Source organism: Malaya genurostris, chromosome 3, assembly GCF_030247185.1.
Source record: "Malaya genurostris strain Urasoe2022 chromosome 3, Malgen_1.1, whole genome shotgun sequence".
Lineage (NCBI taxonomy): Eukaryota > Metazoa > Arthropoda > Insecta > Diptera > Culicidae > Malaya > Malaya genurostris.
This window is the reverse complement of record NC_080572.1, coordinates 219,360,435-219,385,952: the sequence shown is the minus strand read 5'-3', so window position 1 is coordinate 219,385,952 and position 25,518 is coordinate 219,360,435. Positions and strand designations below refer to the sequence as shown.

At 37.4% G+C, this 25,518-nt stretch overlaps 3 protein-coding genes across 3 annotated transcripts in view; 2 read left to right on the top strand and 1 right to left on the bottom strand.

Moving 5' to 3' along the window:
• The first annotated feature begins 4,488 nt into the window (after positions 1–4,488).
• Positions 4,489–6,370, top strand: LOC131437297 (uncharacterized). The gene is made up of 2 exons (XM_058606551.1): positions 4,489–4,716; positions 4,783–6,370. Exons 1-2 carry the CDS (start codon positions 4,708–4,710, stop codon positions 5,443–5,445), a joined length of 672 nt encoding a protein of 223 aa, XP_058462534.1. The 5' UTR covers positions 4,489–4,707; the 3' UTR covers positions 5,446–6,370.
• Positions 6,371–21,079: 14,709 nt separating this feature from the next.
• LOC131438785 (uncharacterized) lies at positions 21,080–22,150 on the top strand. Its single transcript, XM_058609048.1, has 2 exons — positions 21,080–21,121; positions 21,195–22,150. Exons 1-2 carry the CDS (start codon positions 21,116–21,118, stop codon positions 21,756–21,758), a joined length of 570 nt encoding a protein of 189 aa, XP_058465031.1. The 5' UTR covers positions 21,080–21,115; the 3' UTR covers positions 21,759–22,150.
• A 2,117-nt stretch (positions 22,151–24,267) lies between these two features.
• Positions 24,268–25,518, bottom strand: part of LOC131434213 (uncharacterized protein K02A2.6-like) — an 8,169-nt gene continuing 6,918 nt past the window's right edge. Inside the window, exon 3 of the mRNA XM_058600866.1 lies at positions 24,268–24,344. Within this exon, the coding sequence (XP_058456849.1) occupies positions 24,268–24,344 (77 nt within the window). The remainder of the gene's footprint in view (positions 24,345–25,518) is intronic.

Genomic DNA, 25,518 nt, shown 5'->3' with positions numbered 1-25,518 from the left:
ATTACACTCGGAGCATATAAAATTCTGTGCAAGTGGAATATTGCGTCATTTGAAAAATGAACTAGTTGTGAATTGTATCGTTTGTAGAATTCTGTCAAGTGTTCTGTGCAGACATTTTTATACATAGAAGAAAACTTTCAAAACTGGTTCTGAAAAATGTAAGCGATTGACTTTATATTAATACCAATTGCTAGATTAACTAGAAGACGTAACTGGCTTTTCCTTATATTCCGGTTGTAGTCAATGTAAGTTTTTCGTTTTTACCTACGATATAAATTGAAATTCCCTTCCGTATGAAAAAGGTAACGCATGTTACGTGAATTAAATAGAAAATCGTGTTATTTCAAATTAAATTAGTTTTTTCAACTTTAAAGTGGTATAAATTGAGGTTTTAGTGTATTATCTATGAGATAATTGATACAAAAAATTTCAAAATCAAACCTCGCGAAATCCGCGCGAAGTCAAAAACTAATTGAAACTTTTTTTAAATATGCGGCACATGTTAGCAATGTGCTCGTTATATCCATAATTAGTTCCAACATAGGGAATCCGAAGAAAAAAATAGGATCGAAGATTACAACATCAAATGACAAATTATAACAATTGCAATTACTCGGAGCAATCGATCTGCGACTGAAGTAGGTCTGCCACAAAACTAGCCTTACAAACATCTCGATGGACAAATAATAAATCGAGACCAATCAGTTTGCAGCGGTCATGGTAACTCGGTAAGTTTAAAGAATATCTCCATGGAAGACGTCGGAGAGCTAATCGGACAAATTTTCGTTGAATCGCTTCAATGCGTTGGAAATCGTTTTGGTAATAAGGCCACCAGATAACCGCAGAATATTCCAGTTGAGTGAACTAAAGCGCAATACGGAGCTTACAAGCAATGTCCATCAGAGATTTTTTAAGTAACGCGAATAATGAATTCTAATAGTTTAGAGGTTTAGAACATAGTAAGCTCTATGTGCTCTTCATAATTTAACTTTGATTCCAGAAGAACACCCAGGTCATTAACAAACGATGCGCGTTCGAGAACAGTTTGTGAAATGTTATAGTCGGACTTGAATACAGACTTTTTGTTACTAAAAGAGATGACGGATCATTTAGTAGCATTTAAAACCATTTTGAAATATGAAATATGAAAGTCATCGGTAAACGATAGTTTCATATACTTGATCGAAAAATTTAGATCGTTGAGATACAATAAAATTAATAACTGTCCAAGGTGACTTCCTTGATTAACTCCAGAGGTAACATCAACTGGTGAGGTTGTACAGAGTCCTATTTTCAATATCATTCCATGACCAGTTAGATATGATCGAAGCCAATTCAAAAATAATCCGTTTAATCCCAGTCTACTTAACTTGGAGATCGTTTGTGATGATTGATTTTGTAGAACGAAACAGCGAAATCGGTGTATATAGAATATACTTGTAGTCGTGCTTGTAAAGAACGTATGATGAAGGAAGTGTAGGTTACTAAACTTGGGGAAGTTGAAGGCTTTGGCATGGATCCATGCTGAGTCTCATATATGAAGTCAGAGCAACTAGTTGGACACTATGCCCTTGTTCACATAGGATATCTTCCATATTTCAGGAAAAGTTCCAGAACGCAAAGAGCAATTGAAAATGTTGGATAGTGGAACCAACAAACTGTTTAGAACAATTTCTTATCACCACGGAAGGAATCCCAGAACATCTTTTTTTTTTCTTGACAGACTTCGCTTCGTATCCTGTCGTGCAAATTTTGCTTTAAAAATGCGATTTCTATCATACTCAAAATTTGTGACCATATTATTGAAGAATAGCATTTCATTTATTACGTTCTTTGCATTATTGAATGTGTTTTCACTGAGACGATATCTTCCATCAGACATGAATATCCTTGAGTGTGAAAATCTTTCAATTTCTGCATTGGAATGGGAAAACACAATCACATATATCGAAAAGTTTTTGTAATTCTGTTGAAATAGCAATTTGTCTCCTCGAGATCGAAGAGCATAAAATTTAAATTTTGTCCGCTAAACATTTTCTAGAACCGCTTTCTAGCAAATTTTGGTTTTATCAGGGTGTAAAAATTCACCAATTCGGCAAGCTCGACTTATTGAAGAAACGTTCGCCTATCTTTAATTTTTTAGGGTTTCATAAAACTCACAAACTTCAAAAATTTGCAAAGAACTTTTTTTATTCAAACAAATGATTCACAAATGTCAAATGATGTTTTTTGAAATTCGCGAGAAATCCGCGCCATAGCATCAAAATATGTTTGTAATTCTTTTTCCTTGCAGTTCGTAACAATAAATCTCAATATGTTTTGTGGAAATGTGATGTGATGTGATGTGAAGTGAAGCCACCATCAGTTCAAGGACTTGCCAGTGGATGCGGGTAGACTTACAGTAGCCCCGATATGACTCATCCATTCACTTTCTTACTATAGCTGTTACCGAAAAGCGAACAAAAAGGGTTGGGCGGATATGTAAGTAGAGTTACTTACTCGTATTCCGCGGGAATAAAAGATGCTCTTCCAACCATAATATCCAGTGCATGGATGAAGCATTTCGCTATACATGCTTGAACCCGCCTGATGGTTTGTTTGAGAAGAGCGCGTCAGACTCATTTCAAACCTTCAGAAGGAAACAAGTTTCCTTCAAGTGACTTGGGCTGGCTATCCACAATCCCTCGTCCAGTCGTCAATTCGTCCGATGCCCTGATGCTCCCTACCCTTTACGACCCCGTGCAAAATGTTTTATATTGAAAAATACAATGAAACATAGTGTAATGAAATTAATAAAACATGAAAAGATATAATAGATTACAAAATAATACAATATAACATAATATAATATAATATATTTTAATTTAATATAATATAATACAATGTCATACAATATAATATTATATATCATAAAACAATATATAAAATAACATTTAGTGTAGAGTGTCAGTTATGCTCTTCTATCTTCGCAATACTGCAGGAAGTAGAATATTTCTCTTCTAATAACAATAATAATATCCACATCTATAAAAATAATCTATGTTATTATTATTGATGACAAATTAATAATAATATCAGTAAATATAATAATGAAAATAATAATAAAAAACGAATCTAATATAGTACAATGAATTATATAATAAATAATAGAATGAATAAAATGATATGTTGCGATATGCTATGATATTATATTACTTGAATTTATATGTCATTTCTCATGCTCTCATTCTGCCCTCAACGCATTCCATCGACCAATTGTCACCACAGACACACGTGTAGGCATGAAACAGGAACCAGTGAGGACAAAGCTCACCTTGTGACGACCTTGATAGTTAGTTAAAAGATTACTTTAATATAACTGATAATGATAATGATAACTTATAAGGAAAACAAATTTATATTTTGCGCAGAGGTACGTAGTACTACTCATAATAAACCCTATAATATAATATAATATAATATAATATAATATAATATAATATAATATAATATAATATAATATAATATAATATAATACAACATAATACAATATAATATAATTATATAATATAATATGCTATGATGCAATGCAGTATAATACCATAATAACATAAAATAGTGTAAGACGATAATATATGAAACAATATGCTATGATATAATATAACAGTTAATGTCGCAGTGTAAGTTACGCTCTTCTCATAATAAAAATGATACTAATAATACATGATGTAATAAACGACAGAATTATATGTTACAATATACTATGATAAACATTGCACTTTAGGATGGGCTTCAACCTACAAGCCATTTCGCACCCTCTCATTCTGCTACTAACGCAGAAGGCGATAGCACCCAGTCGACGCCGTTCTATTGACCAAATGTCATCATAGACGCTCGGGGAGGCATGAGATAGCGACTTGTGAGGACTTAGTTATCTCACCATTTGACGACCTCTCAATATGTTTTGTGGAAATTCTGACAAACTGATTTTGTTCAGAAACAATTAGATGGCACCATCAAGTTGGAACTAAATACTATAAATTTAGTATTCAAGTAGCGGTTCTAGAATATTTCATGACTTCCTTTCGATTGTGCGATTCTGATTATCATTTCAAGCTTCCAATTGAGTCGGTCAATGTGGTCAATAATTAAATCATAACCGGACAACTGCCGGTTCATAATTATACGCGTCCATCCAATTTACCTAACCAATTTCTCCCAATCAAACACGGCCATCAAGCATGACGGGAGCTAGTTTTCGCTGGTTACGCCCCCACACTGAAGGGCACCTAGTTCCTATTGCACAAAAAATCCACTTCTTTCCGTCGGTGTTTTTCTTGCATGCGCTAACCGGTCAGCGCGCGGGTAGGGCAGGTGGTCAAGAATTTGCTTATGAGGTTGAACGCATCCATGGGAAATCCAACAAATCTGGGCCGCTGCGTATGCTCTCGCTCCCAATGTTCGACATCGTTGATTTGGTTCGCAGTTCAACTCGGGCCAATCGTGAACAAGGAAGCAAGCCGGTTACCAGCTCGCGGCAGCCGGTCGGACGTCAATAATTAACGCTATAAAAAGTTTGCGCAACCATCCGAAGGGTATCAGTACCGATTGGTTTGTTAGGCGTGATTGAGGTGTTTCCGAAAAAAAAATCAAACAGACGCGTTGTTGTTACAGTTGTGCGGTAATCGCTTTTGTGATCGGATTATCGGATCGAGTGTCGAAATCAACATGCCGAAGGTGGTTTTAAATTGGGAAGGATAATGATTTAGCTTGAAAATTGATCTCATTTATTATTTCGGACAGTTGGCAGTTCTGCTGGGGATGGCGTTTCTGCTGCTAGGATCGGTTAGTGCCCAACAAAAGGAAAATGTGTCAGAAGCAACAACCACAGCACAGGAAGAAACGACTACAGGAACTAACGAGTCGGATGGAGCAAATGTTTTAACGACAATCGTAAGAAACTCCAGCCTGATAGCTAGCATTCGGAGAGAAATCGAAAGAAGATTGGCCGATCGGTTGCGTGCCATCGAAGAACGGCGTCAGAGCATCCTGAGTACTTTGGGTAATTTAAGTGATCGAAGACGTGAATATGAACTCCTACGGCAGGAACGAAAACTTACCGCGGAACAAGAGCGGGCCATGCGACGCAGTGAAAACGAGGCACGCCGTGTAGGTCGCATACCGTCCAGGGAGCAAAAACGGATCACTCAACTACGGCAGACGAGGGTGGATCAGACGGTAGAAAACGACGCTGATAACGAAGTTGACGGAGGTGGGGCGTCGTCGGTGGCTGATGCGATCCGCAACATAGTCCTGGTCGAAGAAGCTAGCGGTAACGTGCGGCTCGTTGACCTTGGAACGGACGAAGGCCGCAAACTGGCTTCGCGGGTTTCAGTGCGTGAGGATACGGCAGAGGAAAAGCAGGAAGTGCTATCCAAGCTTCGACTGAAATTGGGTCAGCTGTGATGCGGGCCCGTGATGATGTGTAGATTAGACTTAGATAGGTAAATTGTGCTTATTTATTGAATTTGGCATAAACGTTCACAACAAAACAAAACTCATTAAAAACAGTCGTCAGTGTCCATCTTATTGTCGTGAATACGACCTACTTTACTATAGGGCGCCTTTTCAAAATTTACCCTCTGAGAGAGTGTGATCAGAAGAAACCCATGACGCGTGTTTGCCTTTCTGCGTTAGATATCCATAATCTAACTACCAATAAATTCGAAATTTTTCATTTACGACATGTATTGCAATAACATTGAAGTGTTTCAACAGTACGCTATAGAAACACATGTCATATTTGACCCATGTCAGCACCAACCAATCAGGACGCATTCTGAGGAAAATAACAAAATGACTGATACACCCAAAACCTCTATTTACGAACCCTATGTATGTATGTATGTATGTATGTATGTATGTATGTATGTATGCTTACACACTCACTCGTTTGCGTATCGCTTTTACTTCACCAAATTTTATATGTATTAAGAAATACAAATATTTACACACATGCGCACGTATATTAATACATATATACATACAGTCTGATACATAAGTGTGATTTTTTTAACACAGAGGGCAGTGGTGTCCTTGATGCAATGCGAGAATAAATCAGCTGACTATTGTTTACAATTCGATTTCAGTATTTTCCCAAAATGAATACCGCGAACACTACGTGCTTCGAAGCAATTTATTTGTGTTCGAACCCGACAGCCGCGGTGAAATACATAAAAAAAGTCGAAACAGTTTGTGAGCGAGTGGGTGAATCGTTTAAAAGAGGCGAAAAATGTCGACGACTTTCCCAATCGCGGCCAGGGTTGCCACATTTAAATCTGCATTTTTTCAGAAAAAAAATCTGTAAATCTGTATCGGGAGCTCAAAAACCTGTATTGAAAATCTGTATATAGAAGTGATAAGAAATCGAAGCACAACTGAATGAAAAAGTCTTTGAACCCAAATTTAAAGAAACTTTTCTTAGTCTGAATTTTATGATTTTTTAGTTGAAAAAACACTGGAAGTTGTTTTTGCGTTGGAGCCTCTCGAAATTTTGATTTTACGAAAAACTTTCAAAATCCAATCTGAAAGTGAAACTTAATCTGATTGATCCATTGGCAATCTTTCTTCTTTACTACCTTACGTTATGGCCGAGACCATCATCTTTTCATCTTATCAGAAGCAATTTTTGAAAGCATAAGCAATTACGCTACACTAGTTGTAAATAAAAGTAAGCATAAACAAATCTTTATTAGCAGATAGAACATCTGTGTATCCATTTCTGTTTATCCTCTTTTTAGAATTAACACACAATCAGGATAATGTTTGAACTTGAACTTGATACCATTATTTAATATATTTTAACTTGATTCAATTTTTAATCCACGCTATCAAAAATCAGACATTTGCCCTAACGCAAATAATTTGAAATTCCGGACCGATGTTGCAAATTGGCCTCTCAGTCGCCCGATGCCAATCCAATTGAGAATGGTTGGGCTCAAATAAAGAAGAAGCTTTGGAAAAACCAACCACACAATTTGAAACAACTTGTTCGCCGAATTCACAAATTTGTAGGTCGTTTTCAGAAGAATACGCACAAAACCTCGCCCAAAGTATGCCTCGAAGGTGTCAGGTCATTATTAACGCATGCAAGTTTTTGATCTAATAAAGAATATTCAAAAGTTTTTGTCTTCTATTTAGTCACCGCAACTTCGTTAGATTTTGTTGTTTTTTTGATTCTTTTCGGTGAGAAATAAATACACTCTAATGCCGTTTTTTGTACTGCATAACGTTTCGGCTTACTATGCTTCAGCCATCGTCGGACGCCTACAACATATATTTTTCGTCAGTAATAACATACAATTTACAATTTCACAAATCAATCAAACATATTACATACTCAATAATCACAAATTGGAACAATGGACTTACAATTTACAAAAATTCACACTCATCATTCACTCTATTCCGCACTCACTCATTGCCGACGATTGGACGATCATTCATTCTAGACCGTCCATCAGCAATACGAACGGCCAAATATATCTTGTAGATTAACCATTACCCTAATTGGTTTGTCTGCAAGATCCTAAAGGAACGTGTTCATAAGTATTACAACAGTCTGCAGGAGAGAAAAGTAACAATTCCTAAGCAATCGCATGTTGCAGTTCCGTACATTCCTGGGCTTAGTGAAAAATTAGAAAGGATTTTTAAAAAGTACAGCACAAAACTTGCATTTAGACCAAGAGATAAAATTAATAATCAAGTTTTCACTAAGCTAAAGGACCCGATCCCACCAGGAAAACAGACAGAAATTATGTTTTTGCAGGGAAATACCCACATTTTCTAAGAAAATATTATAATACATTTAGAAATATCTTAATATTTCCTTAAGGGGGACATATAATAACAATTCACCCTAAGTTGAAATTATTTTCTTGGAACCAAATATAATATAGATACGTAGGTTATTTATTATGTAACATTGGCAACACTAAGTGTTGTTCAGTGACGTTTCCATAAAAAAGTATGGCATTTTTTACCATTACCATCTTCAGAGCATTCTGTCATTTGAGCACTATTTATTATTATTATTATTATTATTCGTTTATTTAAGGCCTCGGCTTTAACCGTTTGGTCATTTGTATACAGTGAGTTGAAAATTTTACCTCAGCAAAAAAATGGAATTGCATCGTGAACATTTTCGTGCAGTCATTTATTATGATTTTTGTCGTGGATTATCATGACAAGAGTGCTTCAATCAACTTAGTTCGACTTTTGGCAGTATAGCACCATCCTATGCGACTGTAAAAACTGGTATAACGAATTTAATCCTAGTCATAGTTCGCTTGCCGATGAATTCAAAGAAGGTCGTCCAAAATCAGTTGTTTTTTTTTTTCAGAAAACATCGAGACTGTGAAAAATCTGATCATGGAAGATCACCATGTGATGTACTGTGAAATGGAGGCAGCCATGGGCATTAGTATGAAAAGCTTATATAGTATTTTGCAGTTAACCGCGAGAAAAATATGTTGATGTTGGATCCCACATAATTTGACAATCGCTCAAAAAACACTCGAGCCGATTAAGGAGTGTATCGAAACGTATTTAGCAACATTGATTATTGAATAAAAAAGCAAAAAAAAACATATTTTGACATCAGTTTTCGATATATTGTAGCAAAATTACCTTTTTGTGCATTTCCTAGTTTCTGTGAAACGCTCGCACTAAGGAGACTTCATTAAATTCTGCACAGTTACTTTTGTGACTTTCCTGGTGACAGCTGTCCACTTTTTTTTAACTCCTGCATGTTTTGGGACACTGTACCTTCCTTCCGAATGTGTCGCTTGACAATTGCACAATACCTTTCAGTTCGGTGGGTTGATGTCCTTTTCCACGAATTGTACATTATTTTTTGACAACCACTGTAGAACGGAGTTGGCGTAGTGGGCTGAAGCCAATTCCGGCCAGAAGAGAGGAGGAGCCTTATGCTTTCTGTACAGTGGCAGCATTCTCTTCTTCAAACATACTTCCTCGTACACATTGGCGTTAATTGTGCCCTTCGTGAAGAAAATCGACGACCGCAAACCACAGGTACAAACTGCTTGCCAGACCAACACGTACTACCCAAACTTTTCCATCGCCACCGTGGTGTCAGCTTCGTCCAGGTCCTGGTACACCGATTTCGTATAATATTGCGGTCCGGGCAGCGCTCGAGAGTCTTCCTTGGCGTAGGTTTCGTCGTCGATCAGGATGCATCCGTCTTTATTCTGTAGAATCCGGTTATACAGTTTTCGCGCTCTTGTTTTGACCTGAACTTGCTGTACCAGGGACTTTTTCGGCACCTACTGTTTGTTGTACGTTTTCAGGGAGTTCCGAACTTTGATCCGTTGAATCATCCCGATGCTGGTGTTGAACTGCTTGGCCAAATCCCGCGTCGACGCCGATGGGGTTTTCCTGATGTACTCAACCACTTTTAAGTCCCGGCCTGGTTGGCTGGTACCCGTTTTCCTACCGGATCGGGGCAAATCCTTCATGGAAAGGGTCTTACCGAACTTCTCGATAATATTTTGGACCCTGGTGTGGTGCAATTTCACCCGTTTTGCAATTTCGTTGTACGTGACACCACTTTCTGAGCACCAAGTGCGCAGAATTTTCTTTCGCGTTTCCGGATCAATTCGACTCATCATTGAAACGATAAACCGTACCGAAACCAATCGATTGCGCAGCTGTTATTGACATGTAAACAAACATGTCGCCACGCTGCAAAAAACTAAGCCATTTCGGAGTAATAACTGTTTGAATGTTGCTTACTACTTATCGATACACTCCTTAGTGCAAAAATGCTGAAAAAATTTAATCGTGGGTCTTCTAATTTGGTGTATAACATCTACACAGGTGACGAAACATGGATTTACTCATATGAACCCGAAACTAAACAGCAGTCTACTGTATGGGTGTTCCAAGAGTAACTAAATTCAACAAAAATTGTTCGCACTTGAAGCACTTCAAAGGAAAGTGGCTTGTATTTTTTCGGTATAAACGGCCATATCACTATCGTTGATTTAGAGGATAGTAAGACCGTCAATGGCTGGCAAGTGTTCTTTGGCAAGACGCGCTATAGAATTCGTTGAAAGCAATCGGTCTCTCATAAATTTCACCCTCAATAGCACCACGTTCGGTTAAAATATCGACTCTTTCATTACCTGGAGCGGATAATTGTTGTGCAATATTTCGTTCGTATTTTATTTTGCCCAATAAAAACGGTTTATTTTCGCCTGCAGCGTTTGAACGAATGGCTTCAATTGCACTCAGACTATCTGTGAAGAGGAAATAATGGTTTGGAGATAATGTGACGATTACACTCAAACTATAATGAACTGCTGCTAACTCTGCCGTATAAACAGATGCAGGTTCTTGAAGCCTAAATGAAGCCGAAACATTATTGTTGAATATACCAAACCCAGTAGCCTCTTCAATTCGTGAAAATGATTGAAACTTATAAGCAGTAAGGTGTTTCAATTCGAGAAATTGGACCTAGACTCGACGGACAAAGTCGTACAAAATTATTTGAAAGATTCAGAAAAATATGCTACGACCAAACGAAAGCCAAAAAAATCAAAGCGATAAGCGAAGCATTGTGAAGTAGACCTCAAATTCCACCATACTACTCTCTAAAATCAGGTCCACTCTCTATTTGCCAGTCTGTAAAGAAACAGTCCTTGACAGGCTTTGCAGACCAGTCCCAACATTATTCGGGCAAAAATGAAATCTAACTCCTGTGCTTAAACAGAAACGAATAGAATTCGCCAGACTCAACATGACACGGCAGTGGGACACGGTAAAATGCTTGTGAAAATAATTTTTTTAAACTAATGAACCCAGCTATATTTTGTTCAGATTTTAATTATTTTAATGTTCGTTTTTTGTCAACTCTAGTTGATCTCTTCTGATGAAAAAAAATTCAATTCAGATGGTCCCGATGGATTTTCCGGCTTTTGGCGAGATCTACGAAAGGGGAGCGGGTCATATCGCCGAAAGCCATTTCGCCGAAAGTCGTTTCGCCGAATGCCATTTCGCCGAAAGGGTCATTTCGCCGAAAGGGTCATTTCGCCGAAAGGGTCATTTCGCCGAAAAGGTCATCTCGCCGAAAGGGTCATTTTTCCGAAGAGGTAATTTTGCCGTAAGGGTCATATCTCCTGCATGTTATGTCTCCTGTATAACTGATGTGGCGCAGCCATATAACCGAAGCCAAGATGGCTCGGCGGCACAAAGCCGCCGTGCCGACGCCAGCTGAGTCGGCCGCCGACCCGCCGTCGGAAGCGGCGGCCTCTTACATACAAACCTGTAATCGCCTCGTTTGCCCGGTCTACTCAAAGCTAGGTGTCTTTGCTTTAGTTAGGTCCGAACGAGCGGTAGCGAGGTCGGACAGCACATGAACTAAAACGATGTGGCGTAGCCGCATTAGATATTTTTTCATTTTCACTTAATAAACGGAAAATCGAACCTACATTTGCCTGGTAGATACACCTATGCAATCGCTTTGATGCTTACTAGCTAATAGTCAGCAAGTTTTCTTGGGAACTACTTTCTGAGGTTCATGAATCAATCTTTATTCAAGAGTACAACAATCAATCAATATTCAAGAAGTACAATGGTGAATTAACAAAACGGGCGTTAACGCTATCATCATACATTTGTCTTTAATTTGAATCAATTCTAATTACGATTTCAAGACAATTTCAGGATTCGGCGAAATGACCCTTTCGGCAAAATGGCTTTCGGCGAAATGGCATTCGGCGAAGTGACCCATTCGGCGAAATGTCATTCGGCGAAATAACCCTTTCGGTGAAATGACTTTCGGCGAAACGGCTTCCGGCGAAACGGCTTTCGGCGAAATGGCTTTCGACGAAATGACCCCGATCCCTACGAAAGGAACCAGAGTACTTCTTCGGGCGTAAAATTACGCAGGAAGATCTCAAATGGTTTGGCTAGGATTTTGTGTGCTACAGGGAAGCTTAATTTGGCATTCACATCTTGAAAGGTGAACTTGACGGATTATATTAAAGTTCCTAACAGTTGCTTAATTCTGTTTAAAGCTAAGTACCGTCACACACAAAAAATCTTCTTTCAACAAGATAATGCCAGCATTCACACCAGTTCCGTTACAAAGTTCTGGTTTAACGACCGGAAAAGCTCCTGTGATGGTCAGCCCGTAGTCCGGATCTAAATCCAGTGGAAAACATCTGGGGAATCATTGTTCGATGGATCTACGCCAACAAGAAGCAATACAACAACATTGCTAAGCTTAAAGTGGCAGTTTCGGAAGCGTTTGAGGATTTTGAAATGGAAATTTTAAAGAACTTGGTTGGAAGTACGTCCAAAAGGATTTTCGTGCTGGAGGACCAACTGATTATTGAAATGCAGGAAGTATTCAAAAAAAATGAATATTTTGATATGCACCCATTGAAAAAACATAAGTGCGGCTATAGAAAACAGCCACTGAATTACATAGCTTTGAACAAATAAAGGACTTTCTTTTGCAAATTGTCAATTCAGAATCGAATTCCATTCTTAAACAAATCTAGTTTTATCCCCTAGTTTGCAAGTTACACCATAAACTTGTTAGCGGCTATAGAAACTAGTCACAGTGTATGTGATATAAGCGCTGAAGCATGTTTTTGTGAACTAATCGAATCAATCTGAATAAATTGGTGTCAAAAATGAGTGCAAATTTTGGTCAAAAATTATCTCAATGAATAGCCAAAAAATAATTTAATGAAACAGTATCGATGTTAAAGGAAAGGCATTATCACATAACTAGGTGGATTACGAATAAGTTTTTTTTTCTATTTTCGATCTATCGGGTGCGGGTCGGAATCGGGTTTAAAAAAGTGTCCACCCGACCATCTCCACTGTAAAATTGAATTTTACAGATGAGCTAATCCCTTATACGATGAAATTCAGAAAAACCTAATAGGTCAAATGACCAAAAATTTCATTTGTAATGACTTCATGTTGTATTAGCATGAATTTTACTGGTTTGGACTATAATTTGCATTCGGTTATCAAGTGCGACTGTATGACCTGTAGGCCTATCAGTTTTGAAGTACGAACGCAAATGTTTTCTTCTTCGTTATCTTGTTGAACAAAAACCGGCTACGAAATGAATAAGATTCATTCTAAGTCAAACTGGTTTCCATTGGATTATCTTTTATACTTGGAATTGTATTTGACTGCCGGTATTTTACATCATTATCATTTCGACAGAATGTGATGTCATTGTAATGATTTGGGAATCCCCAAACAACCAGAAAAGTTGAACAAAACAATGTATCTGATTATTACTCACTGCACTGAATTAGTAAGAGGAGCCATACATAAGTTGAAATATTGATTTGAACCCGGGCAAAGCATAAGAAGGGAAAGATGGTCGCCTAAATGTGGGCTGGAAGATTCTCTGGTTCCGCCAAAATATTTATGCGAAAAACTAGTCATTGCTGATGTTGCAATCACTTGAATTTTCTTCATGTTCACTCAAAGCTCCGTAGTTCAAATGTAACCGATTTTCGTATTCTAATTTGATAATATGTACACTAAAACATTGTTGATTGCATGTGAGAGCTCAGGCAACGAACCGTGTCGAATAAATATATTGAATAAAAATAAAAACCTATGTCGGATGCAGTTTGGTTACATCACCATTTTACATGAAAATTTTGTGTTTTATGAAGGTATAACTTATGAAACCGAAAGAGCATGCACATAAAATACAACAAATTAACGGAAACCATCTGCAGTCACGGAATCTTCTCTACAACCTGAAAGACTTCATCTGGCCATAAATAATCAATCAATAGTTCATCGTTAGCCCGTTCAACAACGGCATGCAACACATGTTAAATCTTTACCATGTGCGAACACGCAAACAAAGCTTTAACCTATGTGGCAACATCAGCAGTGTTCCGAGGAAAGTCACAAAACACGGACTACACACTGGTTAGTGGAGGTGTTTTTTTTTTATCTATTCACTACGCTAAAAACAAATCAAACCGATTGACCGGTAAGAGTTCAAACCGAATCATCCGCTAAACCACCCTAGCCCCCTCCCCTCCCGTCCATGAGCCGAGGCTGACAATGACCCAGTAATGAGGGAACCATCGCATCGTAAACCAAGCAAGACGCCAGATGAATGCTGATGTGGTATGGTTTTGCATGCACATCGCCTCAAGGCAGAGAGAGAGAGAGTCAGACAATAGTAGTTGATGATAGCCACTAAATCGAGCACTAAGCGCACATACTAGTGCCATATGTTTTTTTTGCTTTGCTTTTTGTAACAACTCTTGTAGCCATGCTTGCCTTCGAACAAAGAAATTGAGCCGAATGCCGGTGCCGAGTGGGTTGGAAGTAGGGTTGAGTGGATCACGCTTTTTTTTTCTCTGCTAGTCCTATTTGTCGGTTTGTGGCATCAAATTGGACTACTTGTACTGCACTTGCTGCCGGTTTGAAGTGGGCACTCGTCGGATTGACTCTACCGCTGTGATTCGAATGGCGGACACGATCTAGTTGTTCGTTACATTCGAAGTGAAATTAAATACTGAGTCTCCGAAAGTTTACTACACCTTTATATTTTAGTTTTGCAAAAATCCATCACATGAAATAAATAGAATTTTTTGGTGTGCCCGGAAACTGCATCCAAGCGGTACTGCGTCGCCAGCGGCACGTTATTTGTGTAATCCTAAACAGAACAATCACGATCTAGGTTTGAATCGAGTGGCTGAATTAATTAGAGAAGCTTTATGGACAAACGAAAAAATTTGGAGTACGTGTAACACTTCTGACGAGGTGAAGTGGGATGGAAAGCTTTTACTTTGATACACCGTAAACGAGCTGGCCGATAGAAACGAAAATTACGAAATTATAATGTTTTTACTTTCAACGGATCAAAAGTGTTGGTACCAATCCAGGTATCAAGTGTTGAAAACACCACTTCACAATACAATGTAATTGTATCTGCAACGATCTCACCAATCGAGTCATCAAAGTATTTTCTTCATAGTACGAGGCCTAACAATCAGTCTCTGCAAATCCGTAACTAGAGAGTGCACTCGAGTGAAATGTATCAGACAAAAATAATCACCAAAAAAATCATTTCAAGTCGCATACCTTCTGATCAAAATTGATCCGAACTGAATTCAAAAAACATTTTTTTATTAGATTTTAGTACATTTCATACATATTATCACCTTCAAAATAGGTTTCTTTTGAATCAATACAGACATTCCAGTGGTCAATCCAATTTTCAATACACTTGCCGTAGGCCTCGGCCGGTATGACCGGCAAATAAGAAAAAGTCACAGGGGGCCAAATCTGGCGAATGCGGTGACTGAACGAAGACTTTCTTTGCGTGTTTGGCCAGAAATTCAGTCACAATCGGCACAAAAAATTCAGTACGTGCTTGGTATCGACGCGTTTCATACCCAAAACATTAACCAAAATGTGCTGAGTCGATCCGTAAGAGATGCCAAGATTCTCTGCTATCTCTCTAATGCTAACACGATGAGTTTCAAGCACAATTTCCTTCACTTTTTCACGTTATCGTCGTTAACAAAGGTGGACGGGTGAGCAGCATAAGGAACATTTTCTACGATCTCACGACACACGCTGAATGCTTTATGCTACTCAAATACAGGTAAGTAAACAGCTCCCAAACACACATTAATTGACATAACCCGCTCAAACTGAAGAGGAGAGTCAAAGAAGGTTGTACCAATTTACCGATTGTGTTAATGCGCGCGGTTCAAATGTACCAGTCTGGGTCAATTTTGATCAGCATGTATTTTTGAAACTCGTAATAACTTTGTTTCGCAAAGTTGATTTATTTTAACTCCTCCTTAAGGTTAATTTCACGCAACCGCATCGATCTACTTAACGCTACCCATCAAATGCGGTGCAACATTTGCGCAATTTTTCTAACATACTTTCATTCATGTTTTATTCAAATCCTTGTCGTTCGTGAAGACCTACTATGATTTTCGGAGCTTGTTCTTCATCATTGCCCAAAAGGTTTTCTTAGGTTATGTTTTGGTTGTACTACTCCATCGCCGGTTTCGCGTATTGGCACGATGCCAGATCCAACCAAAATAAAGTGTCACCTTCATGGGACCGAATGTAGGGCAGCAGACACTTCTTGAGGCATCATTCTTTATATGGTGCTGATCATTATGTACGGATTGCTAGATTTGTCGCACCCACAGGTAGCCTGGCACACCAAGTACTTCTTTTTCCAGTACTTATCCAGAATATTAACGTCGAGACATGACGCCGAAGAAAAACCTGAGGCGGTGGTGCGCGGAATGCGGACCCAATGTGAAGCGATTCAGTACGATGTACTGTTTTTGCATCGCATTCACGTGGTGGTTTCACTTTGACAGCAACCTTAATTTGATCATCGCGAATTAGGTTTTGACGTTGATCGCTGCATGAATATTCGTTCCACATTCGCGGTAAGTCATTCGGGGGTATGTTCAATGCGAATAACAACTGCAAAGAATAGATCTTCAATATACGAATATACGGACAAGTCCGAATATCAGAGCGACTATCGAACAAAGGTGAAGGAACGCTAACGATGATCATTGGTGTTCGTTGCATTTTTGATATTCGAGCATCATTGCTCTCGGAAGCAATGTCGCTTGTACTTTTTGCTGCGCTTAAAACAAATTTCAATTGCGTGAAAATCAACACAAAAAGTTTTTTCTGACTTTTTTTATAGTATCATAATTCGAAAAGCATCAATCGGAAAGGTGAGTGGATTGAATATTCATGAGGTGAAATCGATCTATTTCGTGATTTAATACCGGATGCTATCAAAATATTCGCAACCAAAGATATGTTTTGTCATTTTCAAAATGTCTACCGATTTCGATTACCGGCACCCCATTTTTTTAGATAAATTATGAAAAATGATCAGTGATATACAGGCTACTGTCAAGACAAAGCAAGCTAAAGTTTTGACCAAACATCTCAACAGCATATGATCCGGCTAAGAAAAAACGTGGAAGACCAACCAAACCAACACCAAAGGCGCCACCATCCAAATCATCGACCAAGAGAGCCAAAACGAAGTCACCATCAGACAATGAAGACTTTTGTCTAAAACGCTTCCAAAAAGAAAACATTCTGTTTATTCTTTGAATAAATGCTGTTATTATTATTACTATTATTATTGTTATTATTATTATTATTAATATTAATATTATTATTATAGTTATTGTTAACAAAGAAATATTATATTTCCTGCAGTACTGCGAAGAAAGAAGAGCTTGTAAGAGTGTAGGTTATCACTGCTACATCATCTGTTATATATTGTATAATAGCATATTACTTCATATATTATCGTCTTATATTATATTATATTATATAATATTATAAATATATGTATTGTGTTATATAGAATATATTGTATAATATTACATTATTTTATATTATGTTATATAACAGAGAACAGACATTCATGCCTGCAAAGTCGTGTACAATGGTGATTTTAACCGGATTTTCACATGTATGCTTTACACAGCTTTTTAAAAAGGTTGTATAAGCTTGGATGTCTATTCTCTGTAGTTATATTATATTATATAATTTTATATTGTATTGTATTATATTATATTTTTTATATTAATTTATATTAGATTATAGAATATTATATTATATTATATTATATTATATTGTATTATGCTCAATTATATCAACAGTGGGGAGGGGCAGGGAGTGCATGAGGGTATCTTACAAGTGAATGACTGGACAATGGAGTGGATTGCCAACCTGAGTCACGTGGGTTTTTTTTGCAATATGACTTTTTTTTAATTATAGAGGTTCAAACCTTAAGGTCATTCCTCTCTTCGGGCCAGAAAAACTTTCTGACCCTATGTGCGGGGTTGGGAATCGAACCCAGGTGGGTTGCATGAAAGGCATCGACTAACCCATCACGCTGTACCCGTCCCCAATATGACTTCATTTTAAGATTGATTTGTTCCAGAGTAAAATTAGATTAGTATTTTTTTAGTATTTTCATTCGAAAACCATTTTGAAAACATAACCAGCACTACAATTTTCTGTAGGATTTGTCATTTTTCTACCCAAATTAATAGCAAAAAATTGGTAAAAATGTTTAGTCCTTTTCCTTTTTATATAAAATAAAGTGAAAGTAAAGTTGCTGTTTTTGTTAGTTAATTTTAATTATTCATTTTTTTAGTGTAGGACTCGAATAGAAAGTTTTCATTATATTCATTTAAAAATTCGACTGATTTTGTGAAAATCAATAGCATTCTTTTGTAGGCTTTATCATTTTTCGTCAAATATTTGAAAAATGGTTTAAATTAGTTTAGCCCTTTTTAAAAGACAGTCTAGATCAATTTTGGAAAAACAAAGTAGGCAAAATGACATTTTAAGACAAATTCTACATGCCCAGAAAGTTTAATTCAAATTTGAGAAATTTTTGCCGACTGTGAATATGATTAAGAGCGAAATTCGTCATATTTAAGTGAATGAAAAATATGAACCAAAACGACATTTTCTAAAAAAAATCCAAAATTTATATATTTCCATGCGTATGGAAATTAAGCATCATGTTTTGATATCGCCTCCGAAAAAAATTTCTGGGTATGCGTTTAATTTCTATGTATTTTAATCGTACATAAACTGCTTCACGAGTCAATTCGAATGATTCTACAAGCTGCTCCTGCGTTTGACTTGGATCTTCATCGAGTAATGCATCCAACTGTTTCGCTTCGATTTTTTGTTGTTGTCCAGAGCGAGGCCTGTCTTCAACGCTGAAATCTCCGTTCTTGATACGTCGAAACCATTCCCTACATGATTTATCAGTTGGACCAGAAGACAACAGGATCCTTGTGGCTTCGAATCATAGGAAGAAGTCGTTTATGTAAACATTCCTTGATGTATATTTCGCTGTTCATTGAAGCAGTGGTGACGAAGGGTTCCTAAATCTTACCGCAGCTACAAATTGGTTGCCAGACCATAGCTTTCTTACCAAATTTTTCGACTTCAATCGATGTCTCGGACTGGTTTAACACTTGCCCTTCTCGCACCGTATAATATTGTGGTCCCGGCAAAGATTTATAATCGAGTTTCTCGTAGGTTTCGTCGTCCATGATTATGCAGTTCAAATTTCCAGCAAGAATCGTATTGTACAGTTTTCGAACCCTCGACCTGATCGATGCTTCTTATTTCGGTTTTTGGTTGTTTCGGCTTCTTATAGGTTCGAAGATTCAAACGTTCTTTAGCACGAAGAACATTTGACTTCGAAGTGCCCACTTTTTTGGCCACATCCCGAACTGAAACCTCCTTCTTTTGCTCAAATGCTTTCAGTATACGTTTATCCAACTGAGGGTTAGCAGGACCATTTTTTCGACCCGTTTTCGGTTTATCCTCAAAGGTGTTATCCTCACCGAACTTCCTGGTTGCATTTCGCACGACTTTTTCACTTACTCCTTCCATTTTTTATATCTTTCTCAATGACAGTCCGCGTTATGTGCACCATTTGTACACAATTTTTCGACGTTGTTCTGCTGAAAGTCCACGCATTTCAAAACAAACTATTGAAAACGAATAAACAACTGCACAAGTGGTTAGAGAAGAGTGTAAACAACAGGACGCAGCCGAAAAAATTGACAGATTCTGAACCATTGCGAAATGGCAGCGGTTTTTGGTTGCGTCCAATCTTTCTGAGACAGTCTTTACACTGAAGACGAAATGAGAAATGATCAGAATAGTTCTAAAGTTCTAAAGAAGCAAGAATGCTAGAAGGCAAGAAACAAGGAGAAAGAAATAATTTTTCAACGAAAAATAAAATAATTTAACCTTATTTCGTTCATTTCGGATAAGAACATATAAAGTGGATATTCTCGCATATTATACAGGAATGTAACGATCTTATCACTGTTTTCATGTCAATCTCTATGTGGAAATCTATTTTGTCTCGCAATTTTGTCGATAAATATTCTACCATCGCGAACCACTTTTTTAGTCTAGGTCTTTGATTATGATACAATTTTTACTCTGATTTCATGGAGTCACGTGTCACAATACACAAGATTTTTAACTGCAGTTGCTAATCGCATGCTGAATCAGACATTTCCAAGCTAAAACTTCCCACAAATTTTTCACAATGCACTATCCAGGGAAACCGTCTAAAGTCAATCTTAACATTAAATCTCCAGACTAAAAAAAATGAGTATGCTTAAGTATTTACAAATCACGCTTTCTTGAGGTTGAGTAAAACTATCTTCATTAATTTGAGCATAGTGTTTTACAGATTTTTTTCGTGTTAGAAAAGCAAGCACTCTTTCCAGACAAAACAAATGAATTTGATGAAGTTTGCAGCCTAATCGATTAATCTGGGCTGGTGGATCAAAGAACACACTAATTGTCCTTTGATCGAGCTCCGTTCTGGATTAATTTCTTATGCCAGTATGATCGTAACACTAGCAACGCAATTCTGCACACAAAGAATTCACAGCGAAATCTGCCCAAATAGAAGGTCCGCAAGAGATTGTAGTGTCAAGGCATTGTTTTTTTTATCAAATGCCGAACAGAGCTTTTTAGATATCAAAAAGCATAAAAATTATATTCAAATTATCTCACTGCAATTCTAAATCTTCAGTTGTAATTGTTGTAATTGTTGTTATGTGAATCATGTGATATATTATCTGAAATATACCCAATATTGAAATTTTGGCCAAATAAACTATATTACTACCACGCAGCATCTATTAACCTTGACTTTTGCAATGTATTTGGGTTAGTTATGCACAAGTGCAACAGAAGAAATTTCCAAGCAGCAGCATTCACTGCACTTGGAATAAAATTATCGAAGCACACACGAGAGGCACACGCAGACAAACATTGCAATGAAAATTTCTCACGCCATATTTTTACCATTAGACATTAGTTCTTCAATTCACAAGAGGGAAAAGTTCTAAGTTCAGGTTGGTAGGGTAGTCGCGTGTGAAAATGGAATTCATTCTGAATCAAGTATAAAAGTTTGAAGATTCTCTTCTGGCCTCATCAGTTCTGTACTGTTTGTTCATCTCTTAGTAAGCAATCTATTCTAGTCAAGATGAAGGTAGTCACGTGAAAGTTTTCTTACCCAGCTCAACTTTTATTGGAGGATTTTTTCGTTTGTTTATTCCTTTTAGTTGCTGATCATATCAATCCTTGCGATGTCCTGCTGTGTTTCTTCCTATCGTCATCTGGAAACTATCAGCGGGTATGATGTCAAAACGGTCCATGAGATAAAACCATACAAAGTGGTTCCGCAGGAAAAACTGGAGGACGATGTGGAAGCAAAGCTCGAAGCACTGAATAAAATGCTGAAGGAGCACCAACAACAGCAACAAAAAGCTATGCAGAGCAGGAAAACGGAAGTATCTTTGAAAACGGAAGTCCAATCCGAAGCCGGCGTGGAAAAGGCAATCGAATACGAAGTGCCGAATTATGAGTTCGGTTATGGTGTGAAGGATCCCAAAACCGGCGATCAAAAGGAACAGTGGGAAAAGCGGGTGGGTGATCGAGTTAAAGGTACCTACAAGTTTGCCGAATCAGACGGAACGCAGCGAGTGGTGGAATATGAAGCCGACGATGAGAAAGGATTTGAGGCGAAAGTGAAAAATGTGGAAAAACTGGAAACTGGTCAGTTGGACGAAAAGGTGAAGGGAGATATTGCGCACAGTTATAGTTATCTGAAGAAGATCTCCAGCTGAACTGAATGGTCCAAACTGTGGTTCTGGAAATGTGAGAACTGAAAAGAGCACTTTTTTTAATACGATATAGATAAGTGACGTGTTATGAGTCCAATAGCTCCGAAATGCAATAAACTGTACAGTTTTAACAAAACGATCAAGTTCCGAAAATGTGATTTCGTTTGTGTCATATCAAGCTCGTTTAGTTTCCAATTCGGCGTTTAATCCATGCTTCAGCTTAAGATATGTTACCATCAAGATGTATAGTTGTTTAACGAACAAGTTCTATAATTTATATACTGTTTTATACGAAAGTTATTTTAAAATATCAAAAGGATCGGTTTTATGCTGAACAGAAACAAAAGCTGTTTTCTGTTATAACTGTTATAATTAAAGCTTTTTCTTTTGAATTACAAACATTTCCTTCTTTGAAATAATGCAAATCATAGACGCGATTGTACATTTTATTTTATTTTTCATTATGTAACACCACGTTCATAAATTCTATGTCACCAAAATCAAATAGTTCCGATTTAGAGCGAATCATTATAAATTTGTACTCATTTTGCTTCCTACATATGCTATCCTTCAAAATTAAATTTTATTATCATTTCAATACGCTTTGACTAAAATAAATTAATGTGAAGTAGTTTCATCTGCTCCCAAACAATTTCCGTAATCAATTATTTTTTACATATGAAGCTAAGCACATTGCGGCTAATTCATCTCCGAAATACCACTGCTGAACGTGAAAGAGAAAGAAAACATCTTCGTTGTTTCTACCTCAATAGATATTCGGGGCACTCACCCCGGGCGCAATGTTTTTAGGGGGGCGGCAAACCAATCCTTTTTTTTCTCGCCCAGCTTGTCTTTCCGGGAATGGAGTTCAACTGTTTTTTTTGCTCGCTAATCCAACGATAGGGGCGGCATATCTTATTTCGCCCCAGACGCCAAATTTCCTCGGTACGCCACTGGTCTCATTGAAACATTTATAACATTTCATACAGGATCATTAGTATTGTGTGCTTATCAAATAACCTAATAGTAGTCTTCAAACTAGTCTAAGGCTTGTTAGCGACAAAATCTAGACACACCCAAGTACGTATTTCTATGGAAATCTTTCAACAATGCGTGAAATATTTCGCAGGCTGACTAACGTATGTCTGTTCATTGTGTAATATCAGTTTTTTTGTGATACAACGAGCTTTTAGATCGAAAAAGGTCGTTCTTTATTTTTGAGTTAAGCTTTATAGTCTAGTTTTGCCCTAAAGACTGTCCCAGAAAGTATGGACGCAACCAAAAACCGCTGCCATTTCGCAATGGTTCAGAATCTGTCTGCATTCTGTTGTTTACACTCTTCTCTAACCACTTGTGCAGTTGTTTATTCGTTTTCATTAGTTTGTTTCGAAATGCGTGGACTTTCAGCAGAACAACGTCGAAAAACGCGGGGCACAGAACGCGGACTGTCACTGAGAAAGATAGCAAAAATGGAAGGAGTAAAGGAAATGCAATCAGGAAATTCGGTGAGGATAACACCTTTGAGGATAAACCGAAAATGGGTCGAAAAAAGGTCCTGCTAAAAAAGGTTCGTGCTAAAGAACATTTGAATCTTCGAACCTATAAGAAGCAGAAACAACCAAAACGTAGTTCGAAACAAGAAGCATCGATCAGGCCGAGGGTTCGAAAGCTGTACAATACGATTCTTGCTGGAAATTTGAACTGCATAATCATGGACGACGAAACCTACGTGAAACTCGAATACAAATACTTGCCGGGACCACAATATTATACGGTGCGAGAAGGGCAAGTGTTAACCCAGTCCGAGACATCGATTGAAGTCGAAAAATTTGGTAAGAAAGCTATGGTCTGGCAAGCAATTTGTAGCTGCGATAAGATTTCGAAACCCTCCATCACCACTGCTTCAATGAACAGCGAAATATACATCAAGGAATGTTTACAAAAACGACTTCTACCCATGATTCGAAGCCATAAGGATCCTGTTGTCTTCTGGCCAGATCTTGCTTCTTGCCACTACTCGAAATCAACGGTAAAATGGTATACTATCAAAAATATCACTTTCGTCCCAAAAGACGTGAATTTACCAAATTGCCCACAACTTCGACCAATTGAGGAATTTTGGGCATTAACGTAGGTACATCTTAGGAAACATGTCTCGGCAGCCGAAACCATTCAACAGTTCGAAAAAGATTGGAAAAAAGTGTCAAAACTCTTCGCCAAGAAGTCTGTGCGGAATTTAATAAGGAACGTTCGCAAGAAGCTGCGCCAGCTAGTCTACAATGGCTAAGTAGCAAATGTTGAGAATAATATTCTGTTGTTGTAGTCTAATATTATCAGTATATCGAATAAAATTTGAATATCTAACACTTGTGATTTATTTACAGCGAAATCAAAGGGCATCCATACTTTCTGGGACAGTCTTTATAACGAGTCAGGTTTAGCCCCGCGGTTCCAGAAATTAAATAAGGTTATTTTCAGATCGGGTTTAATGATTAGATTTATGGAAACGATGTTAGTAAGGATTGTTAAGGAATGCCAATAGACCGGAAGTCAACATCTTGGATTTTCCCAAACATCGTTTTCCGGCACCTGTCCAAAAATCCATACCGAAAATGTTCATATTGTAAGGGTTTCAAGGAATATTAATAAACCGTCATCTTGGATTCCGGTTTGGCCTCAAAACATCGTTTCTCGGTACATACACATCAAATCCGTACCAAAAATAACCACATAGGGTCAGAAGTTCTGGCCCAAATAGGAGATGGACGTTAAAGTTCAAACCTATATAATTGAAACAAATAATAGTTTGTGAGAAGAAAACTTTCAATGAATTTTTTACCTCATCGGCGTCGCTGGAGCACGGCGATGAGGTAAAATTCAATGGGAGAAAAAATAGAACATTTTTCTGAAAAACATCGGCTAAGGCGTTTCATAAGTAAGATATTTGCCCATTTTTTTCCAAATATTTGTCAACTTTCGCACAGTGGGGAAAAATGGACCAAAAACGCGACGATTTTTTTGGAGGCATGATACAGCTGACCACAAAGCACTTTTTTGGTATAAAATGGTCAGTAAAATCGATTCCATGTATTTAGAAGGACCGTACGAGACGCTATCATGTTCTTTTTACCCCAAGTTCCCTTTTTATTCTGCTTCATATTCAAGCTTAAGTATATAACATAAAAGCGAAGAAATTACAGGAGAGCGAATAGAGTTTTTCTGATGTAAAAAAGTCTAACAAATCGATTGCATATAGTTTTAATGACAGCAGCAAACTAATTGTACCGTTTTACCCTATTTCTTTTCTAGTTATAATATTCAGTTGAAATATGATCTACAATCCAAAAGCAGTTCCAATACGATCTATCAATATTGGTTCATATTACGTACAAAACATCTGTGATCCAATCAAACACAATGGGAATGACAGTACTAGCCTGTTTAACCCGTTTTACCCCAATTTATATCAAAAGTCGTATTTGATATTACGGAGAAAGACCTAAAAATTAGATTACAAATGAATTCAATGACCGCACGAATCTAGCCTTGTTATACCGTTTTACCACAATTTATTTCATAAGTTGTATCAATCTATCATAGACGAATCACTGTCAGCAGTAAACACTGACGATACTTATGAGTGGTGATGAGAAAATAGAGAAATAATAATCTGTGCACAAAAACAAAAGAATGAAAAAAATAATTAAAAAAAATTAGTAATTTGCAATCCTATTTCTAGGTCTTTCTTCGTATAATCAATCGA